The 13,765-nt window shown below is 37.8% G+C and overlaps 1 protein-coding gene across 1 annotated transcript in view; it reads left to right on the top strand.

Moving 5' to 3' along the window:
- LOC127630907 (serine/threonine-protein kinase ULK1-like) overlaps nucleotides 1–13,765 on the top strand; it is a 30,296-nt gene that overhangs the window by 8,437 nt on the left and 8,094 nt on the right. Inside the window, exons 4-14 of the mRNA XM_052108767.1 lie at nucleotides 2,989–3,021; nucleotides 3,286–3,322; nucleotides 4,987–5,160; nucleotides 5,776–5,849; nucleotides 6,084–6,185; nucleotides 9,730–9,788; nucleotides 11,021–11,103; nucleotides 11,257–11,307; nucleotides 11,397–11,485; nucleotides 11,919–12,042; nucleotides 12,179–12,224. Coding sequence (XP_051964727.1) covers nucleotides 2,989–3,021; nucleotides 3,286–3,322; nucleotides 4,987–5,160; nucleotides 5,776–5,849; nucleotides 6,084–6,185; nucleotides 9,730–9,788; nucleotides 11,021–11,103; nucleotides 11,257–11,307; nucleotides 11,397–11,485; nucleotides 11,919–12,042; nucleotides 12,179–12,224 — 872 coding nt within the window. The remainder of the gene's footprint in view (nucleotides 1–2,988; nucleotides 3,022–3,285; nucleotides 3,323–4,986; nucleotides 5,161–5,775; nucleotides 5,850–6,083; nucleotides 6,186–9,729; nucleotides 9,789–11,020; nucleotides 11,104–11,256; nucleotides 11,308–11,396; nucleotides 11,486–11,918; nucleotides 12,043–12,178; nucleotides 12,225–13,765) is intronic.

Genomic DNA, 13,765 nt, shown 5'->3' with positions numbered 1-13,765 from the left:
AACTGCTGATCTCCTGGGATTTTCTCAAGCAACAGTCTCTACGGTGTATAGAGAATGGTGCAAAAAGCAAAAAAACATCCAGCGAGTGGCAGTTCTATGGGCAAAAATGTCTTGTTAATGACAGAGGTCAGAGGAGAATGGCCAGACTGGTACAAGATGACAGGAAGGTGACAGTAACCCAAATAAACACGTTACAACAGTGCTGTGCAGAAAAGGGTTATCTGAATTACCGTAGCCTTTCTGTCAGCTCAAACCAGTCAGGCCATTCTCTGTTGACCTTTGTCATTAACAAGTAATTTTTGCAGACAGAGCTGTTGCTTTCTGCATGTTTTTTGCTTTTCGCACCATTCTCTAAACACTCTAGAGACTATTGCGTGTGAATCCCAGGAGATCAGCAGTTACAGAAATACTCAAACCAGCCTGTTTGGCACCAACAAACATGCCTCCATCTAAATCACTGAGATCCATTTTTTTTCTGCTTTGTGATGGTTGATGTGAACATTAACTGAATCTCCTTACCCGTATCTGTCATGATTTTATGCATTACACTGCTGCCATATGATGGCTGTTTAGATAATTGCATGAATAAGTAGGTGTACAGGTGTACCAATAAAGTGGTTGGTGAGTGTAACACACACACACACACACACACACACACACACACACACATATATATATATAAAACTCTTCATCTTGTAAATATATGAGCTATAAAAAGCTTAAATTGGAGCATTGTAACGGTGCAAAGATTCCATCATTTTAAATTAAGAGTCCCCAGTGTTTTTCGGGCTTGTTTATAGTTAAAAGTCCCACATTCTGCACCAAATCTTTATTTTTTCTGATTATTATTAGGACTTTGATTGAACAATAATCTACATCTGGGATTAGATTCATTTTGGATTCTTGTTACACTGTCAGAGTAAAGAAAGACTAAGAATCATTATTATTTTTTTTTTTACATTCTTTGGATTTTATAAACTATCAGCCAATTAATCAGTTATGGGCCTTTTCCACCACTTTAGTTATCAGTATTGGCAGAATTCACTATCTGTCTACCTTTTGTTCCAAATTTGTATGACTTTTTTCATGGAACACAAATGCAGCGGTTAGGCAGTTAGTTGACCTTAATCACAACTCACTGTCATTCTATCGGGGACAACCAAAAAAGATGTAATGAATGTGAATGGTAACTGAGGATAACATTCTGCCTAACATCTCTTTTTCTTCTTCCATGGACGAAAGTTAGTCATACCGGTTTGAAACAACATGAAGGGGAAATTATGATAGAATTGTCTTTTTTTTTTTTTAAGATTAATTGTGACTAAATGTTGATTCTTGCCATTAGAATGTCAGTACAGTTTCATAAGGTAAATATTGTGATATTTAAAATAGCTATTACCCCCCATCTCTAAATTATACAGGTTTGACTGACAAACATGTGACTTGTTTAAGTTGTTTAAGTCATTTAATTGTTATGAAACATGGTGCTTACCTTTTGTATTGTATGTTGATGAATCATTATGTTGTGGCAGCCATCTCTAGGGCCTCTAAATATGCTGAGAGAGGAGATTACTTTAATGTATTTTGACTTGTTTGTGGTCCATTGCTTTGGGATGTTCTTTGCACCGTTTACTTTGCGTTACCTCTGATGGCCTGGTTTCAATTCTCACAAGTTTGTACACACACAGATGCAGGCAGCTTAACTTTAAGCCTTGATCCAGAATAATTGTCACACTTATAAAACAAGGTGTTATACAACTTGAAAATCAAATGGGTTTGTTTGGTTTCCCACAAACATTCCCATTATATTATGCTAGCTGCTGAACTGATTGTTTATCAGTCAGCTGTGGGTAATGACACCTTCTGCTCCTATCCTGACTGAGGTAACAGCAGGGCCTAAATGAATAATAGGACAAATGGCACAGTATCTGGGCCATTTAAATAGCACCTTCATGTAGGTTGCTTATAGTCACTATGTCACTTGTTCTGCACTGACATATTGATCCACTACATTAATCAAGTAATGCTGATGCAAAATATAGACACACATTGTGATTTACAGTGCTTAAACACTCACGCTGTATTAACAAGACTATTAATTAAAGGCTTTAGGTAATGAGTAGGCTTTGTATGGTAACTCACTGTGACAGATTTATTGGCTTCTCTTCTGAAGCCAGCCAGAGGTCAATTTTTTTCTACACAGTGAAGAATGCATACCATGGCATGTCAAAATGCATTATATATAAGTCTCATAAGTTCTTAAAAAAGATTATAAAAATAACTACAAAGTATTTATGTTTTAAGTTTTTACAGCTAAAGTAACTCTAAAGATCTCAAACACATTTTCCTTAAATTAAGGCAGTGCGCTGACTACCACACCTGGAGTTGCAAGCTCGAGTGACATGGGGTAATCTCCTCAGGGTCGCTATAATGTGGTTCTCGGTTGGGCATGTGGTGAGTTGAGAGTGGATGCCATGGAGCATAGCGTGAGCCTCCACACGCGCTAGGTCTCCACGGTAACACACTCAACAAGCCACGTGATAAGATGCGGAGGCAACTGAGTTTCGTCCTCCACCACCTGGATTGAGGCGAGTCGCTATGCCACCACACCCCATGTCAAATTGGGGTGAAAAGGAAAAATAAATAAATATATATATATATATATATATATATATATATTTTTTTTCAAGGCATGTATAGTGCGAAACATGACTGATTTATTTTCAACTTATTCTAGCTATTGAATGCAAGACTAGCACAACTCACTCTTTTAATTTCAACAGAACTACACATTTTTAAGCCAGCTAGATAACGTTACACTAATGGTGTATTTAAATGATCAGAATTCAGCTGTATTCTCAAACAAAAATGTTCAGAAAATCAAATGTTTGCATTTGCAAGGCATAAGAACATGTATTGAGAATGCAGTGAAAGTTTCATCGGGCATATGTTTAACAGTGCATTGCATGTCTCTGTCTCTATCTGCAGGAAATTTCGGGATGTGTCTATCTTGTCATGGAGGTAAGTCCATATAGCTTGGTCCTCATCTCACTGTAAACCTCAAAATAGACTTTAGTGTGAAGTAGTGAAGAATGATTCAGAGGTCAAATTTCACACCCCCTTTCAGGATGAGCATTGTGCTAATTTAAATCTACACTGCTCTGTTATAATTTTCAGCATAAAACCATCTGAATCTGTGCTGTCATTGTGCTTATTCACCCGTTTTAAGTCAGTTTGATTTGTTTTAACTATATACTAATAGTGTTCATCTGTCTCATTTTGTAGTACTGCAATGGAGGAGACCTAGCAGAGTATTTACTCTGTAAGTACCCTAGCTTCAGTTTTTCACTTTTATGTATGTTTTCAAAAATGCTGTGGCAGTACCGTGGTCCAGTGATGCTATCAGACGGTAATACCATTGTACTTTGACATATAGTATAATGCTGAATGATTATCATATTCATGTAGCATAGTATTTACATGGTACTCAAATTTACTTCAAAGAATACTTTGGCATTAACATGGCACATATTTAAATAACTGAAATGGTAATCCCATAGTATTTTTGGGACTGTACATCTGACTGAGAGAGCTTGCTTTGTTCATAGTGTTTTGCAAATGAAAAGCAAAGTCCCTGTATAAATCCATATGCACTCTGATATGAAAAACACAATGTTAATGTGCTAATTTATGCAGAGCAAGTTCCTTTTCTCAGTGAAATTTGAATTCTATAACAGTAATCTCATAAACATTAATTTAACTTTTTCAAATGTTCTCAAAATCAAGATCCATATTGCAAATGGGATTCTTCTATAAGAAGAATTGGTATGTTTACCTAGAACAGCGTTGCTTTTTCATCAACGTCTTGTTTGTGGACATGGAATAATACACCTCCTTTTCCAAATCTGGTTACATTATTGTTTCTAAGTAACAGGTAGTATGATAAAGGCATGGCAGTATATGACTCAAGTTTGTTGACTGTATTTAAGACCAAAGTATGTTTCTAGAAGGTAACAATGCTTGTTTGCAGTCAGCCTTAAACTTACTTTGGACTAGAAATCTCTCCTAAAAGTGCAGAGATACATTTACCTAGCAAACAACCATCCTGATCTTTCCCCAGAAAGCTAAGTCAGGACCTCTGAGAATAGCTCCCTTTGCCACATGTGCTGCTGCAAATAGAGCATTTTATAAATGGCCTCATGCATTTTGAATTCATCTCCATCTCACCATAAACTATCTAGCTATATTTACAGTGTTTGCATTGACTGCTCATTTTTAGGTCCCAGACTTGTAGTGTTGACCTGCATTAGGTCTCATGCCAACCTCATCGCGGGCCATGTTTGCCTCCTGACCCCCCCACAACCCCCTCACTTCTTATCATAGACTGGCTGGCACTGCTTGCCTTGGCCAACACCAAGAAGCCCTGCTGAAAGTCAACCCACACCCTGACCTCATCCACCTGTTAGTCTATTATCTGCCCTGTCCTGCAGTGGAAAAATACGAGGGCTAAAAATAAGACCTTGGAGAAGGGGGGCTATGGGTTTTGGAGTTGGGTTGCTGCTAGGCCTTTGTTATTATGATGGATATAATGGATTGCTCACTCTCTTTAAACAATGGCCATGTCTAAATATGATGTAATATACCATATTTCATAGTGTTCTAATTGATTTGAATTCTTTGAGGAAATTGTATTATTTGACTGATAATTTTGAAAAGATTTTTTATCAAAGTCAGACCAGATTCTGTTTTAAAGTGTTTTTTTTTTTAATCAAAATATATGTAAAATATTGGATATAGGTTTTTAATCACTATACCTTTTATTACATTTTAACCTGTTTTTTGCTATATACAAATAGCCATTAGATTTAATGCCACTAAATCACAAACAAACAAAGTGCTCACCTTAAAATAATTCATAATTATTGCTTTTTTTCCTAGTAAACTGTCTTGTGAAATCAGTTCTTTGTTCCTTCCCTTTCTCTATAGCTAAAGGATCTCTAAGTGAAGATACGATCCGTGTGTTATTGCATCAGATTGCGGGAGCCATGAGTGTTTTAAGGAGTAAAGGCATCATCCACCGTGACCTGAAACCCCAAAACATTCTCCTTTCCTACAGCATGGGTCGCAGGTCCAACCCCAACAACATCTGCATCAAACTGGGTGGGTGCTCTGGATATTTGACACCAGGAAATATCTGGGAATTCTATACTATACACTAACTGTGCAGGAGTTTAAAACAGGCCTGGAAAAGTCACGGAAGTTAATCAAATCTTTAAAAAGTCAACGTTTTTCAGAATTGATTCAGAATCATTGAAGTAATAATCGCGATGCAACGGAGAAAACTTATTTTCTCCTAGTCAGAAGGTGTTGGAACTCTGTCACTCAGATCTCTGGTCAGCTGCACTTATTGGAACACAGCTTTCAACCCTTCTAAAGAAACAACAAAACTGATCAAGTCTCAGTATGCAATAAGTCTGGACTCTGAGAATACTCTTGTGGGATAACGACGAGGTTATGGTGTTTTTGTTCTTGTGTTTTGACTGCAGTTAGTGTTTGATCACATGGTGGTGAGATGTTTACAACATTGTTCTGTTTACTCATCAGTGATAGGTAGACGCTATGAGTCACTACACAGCTGCGTAATGTCAAACAGCCAAGAGACACTCGCTATAAACATTCCAGCCCTGTCTTTCTGCACTGCATCCAAAACAAGCCACCAAACATAGTCATTAGCACCTCACACTAATTTTGCTTCTTATCTCTCTTTCTCTTTAGCTGATTTTGGCTTCGCCCGATATCTGCAGGGTAACACAATGGCTGCCACTCTCTGTGGCTCTCCAATGTATATGGTGAGTGCTTGTCATCTTCCGAAATTTCACACTATCCTATTGCTCATCGAAGTATGAATAATCGCCTCTACTTCACAGCTTCAAAATGTAATGTAGACATGTCAACTAAAGTTATATGGCACGTGTGAGTTTGAGAATATATGCTTTAAATTTCTAAACTTAATCTTTATAAGATATTTTTGAGATATTAGAACAAAATGCTCATGAAAATACAAAGTCTTACTCATTTTGCAGGCTCCTGAGGTCATCATGTCACAGAATTACGATGCCAAAGCTGACCTGTGGAGTGTAGGGACCATCACCTACCAATGTTTGACTGGCAAAGCCCCTTTTCAGGTTAGTGACACATAGTACATAAGCAAAAAGGTTTTTCAAAGAAAGCACCTTTTAACCTGACACATGTACACGCACACACACTGCTATTTGTAAATCCATCAGTGATAATCAGTTATTAGAGCACTCATGTGCTTCCTTTTTTAAGTCTGTGAATCAGTTTAAAGGGTTTTTTCCCTGAAGAATGTGTCTGAACAAAACGGCACAAATTATATATGGATATTGCTGAGAAAGAAATATCCTACTTACACAAGCACACAAACTTGTATAGTTATTGAGGAAAAACTACTAGCAATCCAAGAGAGTCAGAGTGAGTGCGTTAGTCCTGATCATTCCAAAACAATTTAATTGCGAAAGAGCCTCTGGCTGGCACCCTTGTTTATTTATGCCCTGTAGAGTGTGAAACATGATTGTGACATCTCTCCAGCATCTTTTTGATAAACATAACCACGTGTTTATGCAACTAAACACACCCTCAAATTAACTTGAACACATACACAGACCCACATGGGTGGCATCTCTGTGAAGAACTGGGAGATCTCTTTTTTCATGATCATATTACAAAATATGCAAGTTTAAACAAGTTTAAGTCTACTGTTGCTGTGGTACTTTTGCTACCACAGACTGGCCTTTCGCTTGTTATTACTCTTCATAACAGTGAATGTTAGTTATCTTGAAAAGGTGACCTGCATGGCATTGTCTATTATTAGTAACTTTCATCTAAGCCTTTGACCAGGTATTGTTAGCAGGGGCTAATGTGTGGGTGAGGTCAACCAAATGACCTCTGGTCAGACAGCTAACATGAATGCCATTGATCAAACTTTTCATAACTGTGCCTCTTTATGGCTTTATATTTTTGCTTCAGAAAACGAGTAATTTATTCATTGAGCATTCCTGACACTCTTGTTGTGTCGGTCTATGGCGCAAGGTGGGTCATTGAGTTCATTTAGATCAAGCATGCAAACAGAGCATATCAGTTTCAACTGTTATGTTGTCCCCTGGGATTACTGCTCCCTCCATGGAAATGTTAGGTTTATGCTTATTTATGTTGCCTTTAGAAAGCCTTCACGATTTGTAGATACAGGCCCTGATTAAACTAAAAGTTTTAAGGTTTAACTTCAAACCTGGAGAAAATATTTACATCCCAAAAAGCCAGGGTTTACAAGGGTGCTGCAGTTGAGTTCACATGAGGATGTAACTAAGTTGATAACAGTCTAAAAGTAATTCATTATACAGGACATACCTGACAGGCAGTATGCAGTTTTACATTCAATTAGGGAACCAAATATATCAAACTATATTTTTACTTTTCTGATGAACTTCTAAGTGATGCTTACCCATGAAAAAGTCATGGACACAATGCTAGGGTTGCCAGTGTGTTCTGTGTGGTTGCTAGGTGGTTGCTTACTGATCTAAGTAAAAAGAGCTCACTCAAGTCTCTAATGCTTATCCCTAGATTTGCCACGAGTCTCTCCCTTATTGTAATTTAATGGGATTCTTTTTGTCCATTTTATGTTTGAAGAAACACCCTTGAAAGAAAAGCTGTTGATGTGTGTGTCTGATTCACTGTGTACAGAGGTTCAGTGGCTGAGTGCTTCTCACGGAACACACACACGCATTGAGAACTCACTTTTTGTTCTCTGTTTCTGTCGTCTGAAAACAGTTTGCAAGAATAGTGTCGTCTAATGCTGCAAATGATCTCAGACCTTCTCTAGAGGTTTTCTGAGTTTATCTTTGCTCTCGTTTGATGGAGCAGTTCACTTTTTACATGCCTTGTATAGTCACTTAATTTTTACATTACTTAAAGGGTTAGTTCACACAAAAATGAAAATCATCCCATTAATGACTCTCCCTCAAGCCATCCTAGTGGTATATGACTTTCTTCTTTCAGCCAAACACAATCGGAGTTATATAAAAATATATCCTGGCTCTTCCAAGCTTTGTAATGGGAGTATATGGTACCTTAGATTTTGAAGCCCAAAAAAGCACATCCATCCATCAAAAAAGTAACCCATACGGCTCCAAGGGGTTTATAAAGGCCTTCTGAAATAAAGCTTGTTTTTGTAAGAAAAATATCCATATTTATAACTTTATAAACTATAATCACTGGCTTCCAGTAACGGCCGTCCGCGCGTTCATGAGAGTTGAGTTCCGGCGTATGACATAGGCTTAGCGTAAGCTCCGGTGAGAAGTGACGAACGCAGAAGCGCAGAGGATAGATCAAAACAAAACATTGGTCACGAATTAGAAGACAACAACAAGGATTTTTAAAGAAAAATGTTTTAGGATTTTGATATAAGAGAAGAGGAGATTGAGTTTTTTGCCCAGCCCTGTTTGTTTGAACCGGAGTACACCAACCAGGAACTCCGGGAGATGGAGGAGGGTGCAGCGGCACGAACAAAAGAATCTGGTTGCCGGAGAGTACGGGAGACATGGTGGTGCTCATGCAGGAAATGTGAGGTAATGCCAACAGAGGCTGAGAGTGTTTGCTGCCATGAATGGACGATTGGAATGACTGGATAGATGCACGAACACACCATTTTAAGACTAATACAAATCTACAGTATAGCTAAAACAACTCACTTCTTTTCGCCGTTTTCCTTTGCTGTAAACAACTCGCGCTTCCGCGTTTGTCACTTCTTACCGGAGCTTACACTTTGCCTTCGTCATACTCCAGAACTCTACTCTCTCGTGAACGTGTGGACGGCCGTTACCAGAAGCCAGTGATTATAGTTTATAAAGTTATAAATATGAATATTTTTCTTACAAAAACACATCGCTTCAATTCAGAAGGCCTTTATTAACCCCTGGAGTCATATGGATTACTTTTTTGATGGATGGATGCGCTTGGCCTTCAAAATCTAAGGTACCATACACTCCAATTATAAAGCTTGGAAGAGCCAGGATATTTTTTTTTATATAACTCCGATTGTGTTTGGCTGAAAGAAAAAAGTAATATACACCTAGGGATGGCTTGAGGGTGAGTAATTTATGGGATAATTTAAATTTTTGGGTGAACTAACACTTTAATTCCAAATATTTGTGTCTGTATACGTTACCATACATAGCAAATGACTTGCAATGATGTGAGGTGAATTGAAATGGTGCTAGAACAGGAAGATTCTCTTCTGTGCTTTTATTATTGGTATTATACAGCATTTTGTGTTACAAAATAACATAATATTAAAATTGTATGTATACATTCAGTGTATATATATATTGTTGAAAATATAAGTGGCAGGTAAAAAAAAATCCAATTGGCTGTTAAAATTGTGCATTCACATGCCACTGTGGCTGGTGGGCAAAAAAAGTATCTTTCACACCCTGTCCAGCATGGAAAAACTGAGTAGGAAAGTAATATCACAACTCCCCTCAAAAAGCAGCACATTTTTTGGGATCATTTATGTATTACCTTAGCAAGCACTACTAATATATCCTTTCCTAGCACAAGAACATTTCTGCGTAACACTGTGATTGTCATGAACAATTTTTCACCCTCTAAAATTGATTTATCACAATCATGATCAGTTTTATTCTGTTTTTCCAGGCAAGTACTCCCCAGGAACTGCGGCAGTTCTATGAAAGAAACCGGAGCCTGAGTCCAAAGTAAGTGACCCTGATGACTTCGTGTTAGTCATCAGTCAACATGCTCTGGTTTAGTCCTGACGATACTGGCTCAAAGGTCTCTTGCAAAAGTCTTAGATGTTTCATATAAACATTTGTCCTACGATGATTCTGCTTTAGTGTGTCATTGAGAAATATAAATGTTAGATTTCCAACAGTCCTTTTACAAATAGAACATAATAGAAGTAGAACAAGGAGTCCTGCAACAGATGGTATTGCCCCCACAGAGCCCGCATCTCAGTCGGTCTGGGATTACATGTAGAGACAGAAAGCAATTCAGACTGCGTAAATACCTAGAACAGTGTCAAGTTCTCCAAGATGCTAGGAACAACTAATCATAATTGGTGCTGTTTAAAAGGCACTAAACGTTGATTTTAAAGGCACTAAATATTGATTTTGTACTGTGTAGTTAAAGGAATAGTTCACCAAAAGATACTCTCATCATTTTCTAACCCTCATGCTGTCCCAGATGTGTATGACTTTCTGTCTTCTGCAAAAAACAAATTACAATTTTTAGAAGAATATCTCAGCTCTGTAGGTCCAAAAAAAGTGAATTGTGACCAGAAAAGAGACATAAAAGCAGTATAAAAGTAATCCATTAGATTCCAGTGGTTAAATTATATGTCTTCTGAAGCTATATGATAAGCCAGGGTGAGAAACAGATCAATATTTATGTCATTTTTTACTGAAAAAATGCACATTCTGGTGTGGAGGTGACTTTCACATTCAGCCACCTACTGGTTGAGGTAGGTCAAATGTGGAGATTGATATTAAAAAATGTATTAAATATTGATCTGTTTCTCAGCCACACCATTATATCGATTCAGAAGACATGGATTTAACAACTGGAGACGAATGGATTATTTTTATGATGTCTTGAAGTGTTTTTTTGTGCGTCAAAGTTCTGGTCACCATTCACTTGCATTGTATTGGCCTACAGAGCTGAAATATTATTTGAAAAACTTTTATTTATGTTCTGCAGATGAAAGAAAGTCATACACATCTGGGATGGCATGAGTGTGATTAAATGATAAGAACATTTTCATTTTTGGGTGAACTATTCCTTTAATAGATAAATGAAACCAAGTCATGGTATTATTTAAAAATAAATCCTCACTGTTAAACATGTTTCACAACTGCATGCAAAACATTTGCACAGAAGTGTATATAAAAACACAGCATTCCATATAGGTTGTAATTTCTGTCTTTTCCAGTATTCCACGGGAAACCTCCAGTCAACTGCGGCACCTGCTGCTTGGGTTGCTGCAGAGGAACCACAGGGAACGCATGGACTTTGGTAAGTGGACACAAACATAAGTTCACATGCACAGATGTACACATTTTCCAATGTTCTATAGAAACGGTCATCTCAATTCACAAATTATACTCCCTAGGAATTAGGATTGCTAATTGTCTGGAATTAACTCAGGTATGGCCTTTTGTATTCCAGATGAGTTTTTCCACCACCCCTTCCTGGAGGCCAACACATCCGTGAAGAAATGTAAAATTGTGGTTTATATTCCCTTTTCCCTGCTAATCTAGTATGTTTTGACCAGATTTTTTTATTAACTCCCTGCATCACTGTTTTAGCCTCTCCGGTGCCTGTGCCCACCTATCCCAGCTCCGGCTCAGGGAGTTCCAGCAGTGGTTCCTCAACCTCTCACCTCACTCCTACTCGGGTATCAAATGACAGCACATGATGCCAAACTGCATGCTCTACTTCAATTAGATATTGTTTGCCATGCTCTATATAGTCTATGCTCTGCATACAATACCGTACAGGGCTCAACAATTAGGATTTTTTCTGTTGGCATTGTTGGGCAAGTTACTGAGTAATTTATTTGTACTAGACCTGCCAATATTTTCACTGGCTAGAAACATAGTTTTGTAAGTATAAGAAAACCTAAAGGAAAACTTTTGCACACTTTACACACTTATTATACAGCTATAATGTATCTCCATAACAGCTAAACATGTATAAGTGAACTTTAACAGGTAAACAATTGAACATTGATTTGTTAATCATTTTAACCCATTCTAGGCCTTAGACCAGAAACTCTATTGTTGAGACCTGTTGTATTGCGATTTATTCACAATGGGTTTTTTTTTCAGTCTGTCTCTGGAACTCCAAGGTCCCTCCCCCAAATTAACACAATGGCATCTCCAGGATTCCTGCCGAAAGACTCGTCTTCCTCTGAGTCCGATGACTTCGTAATGGTGCCTGCTCAGTTCACCAGTAAGTTGAAACATCACACTCATTGAGCTACATTGCATTATTTAAAAACAAAAAAAATTTTTTTTGTTCTTTTTTTTTTTTTTGCTCAAATATGAAGTGTTAAAAATCTGGGATCATTCTATTCTAACTATTACAGGTGACCTGTCGAATGCAGGAGGCCAAGATAGTGTGATACAGAGCGAGTAAGTGGATTTTCATTTCTCTCATACTTTGAAAGTTAAACTGACAAGGCCCACATGTGAAGTGTATATACATGTGACTATAACCTGCACATTCATACTACACACATACACAGAGTCATTTTGTTTCAACACTAAATATAGCAGTTTGCATGCTTGCAAGCATATCACTTGCCATAAATATTCATTTCAGTGGTGGGAGTAGTCAATTGACCTTTTTTATGGTTCTATGAAGAAGCATAATGAGGGCTGTTTCTTTGTAAAGAGTGGTCTTTATAGCAAATGTTCTCTTTCATTCCAAGGTTTCAGATACATTCCAGGAGTGTTTTTATCTTATGCAACCATCATCTTGTGCATTCATGACCTAGTTAAGATACTTTTCATTCCAGAATTTCTTTCAGTGTAAACTTAGGCTCATGTGACGTCAGCAGTGATGATCCACTTAATAGGATCTCTGGAGTCTCTCTTGTTTGTATTTAGGTGTACATATGTGTGGGTTTACAACAAAATCATCATCAGAAGTTAACTTAATCATAAATAATTCATGAATAAAGTAAATTATGTTTTTTATTGTAAAAATGCAAAAATATTTCTGGGCTGTAGGATTTGGCTTTAAAGGTGCACTCAGACATTTTTTCCCCATTAAAAATGTTTTACTCCTTGGGGTCTGGGTAGCTAAGTGAGTATTGATGCTGACTACCACCTGGAGTCATAAGTTTGAATCCAGGACGTGCTGAGTGACTCCAGTCAGGTCTCCTTAGCAACCAAATTGGCCCGGTTGCTAGGATGGGTAGAGTCATTTTGGGTTAACCTCCTCGTGGTTGCTATAATGTGGTTCTCTCGGTGGGGCACATGGCGAGTTGTGCATGGATGGCATGAAGCCTCCACATGTGCTACCTCGCCGTGGTAACATGCTCAACAAGCCACGTGATAAGGTGGGCAGACTGACGGTCTCAGACGTGGAGGCAACTGAGATTCGTCCTCCACCACCCGGATTAAGGTGAGTCACTACGCCACCATGAGTACTTAGAAAGCATTGGGAATTCCAAATTGAGGAGAAATAAAAGGTTTTACTCCTAACATATCTATAAAATCATGATCATTCACATGAGATGAGGACTCTAGTCATATCAGTGACCTTATAAAAGCAGTTTTATTATACATGGGACAGGGTCACCCTCATGGGTGCTGCCATTTTAGAATCACATGACCAACTTAAAACTACTCGCTTAATCTCAGTAACCGTCTTATTGGACACTTTCACTCATGGATTAAATCAATCATGACTGATTGTGAATAGCGAATTTTTACAATGGCATCTGTAACTGAAAACTATGTATTTTGAATGATGCTGCCTCCACACCACTAGATGTCACTAAGTCCAAGATGACTCGAATAAAAAGTTACTGACTGCACCTTTAAATACAAGTGTGTGGTATGTATTTATGGTAAGTAAACGTGTGTGTGTGTGGTTGTAAAAGGGAGTTATCAGACTTCATGTCATGTCAACCATGCCCTATTTCATCTGCTTTCACTTAATGTTT

This window comes from Xyrauchen texanus, chromosome 37 (genome assembly GCF_025860055.1).
Source record: "Xyrauchen texanus isolate HMW12.3.18 chromosome 37, RBS_HiC_50CHRs, whole genome shotgun sequence".
In the NCBI taxonomy this organism is placed as follows: Eukaryota; Metazoa; Chordata; class Actinopteri; order Cypriniformes; family Catostomidae; genus Xyrauchen; species Xyrauchen texanus.
This window is presented reverse-complemented; position numbering and strand designations above follow the sequence as displayed.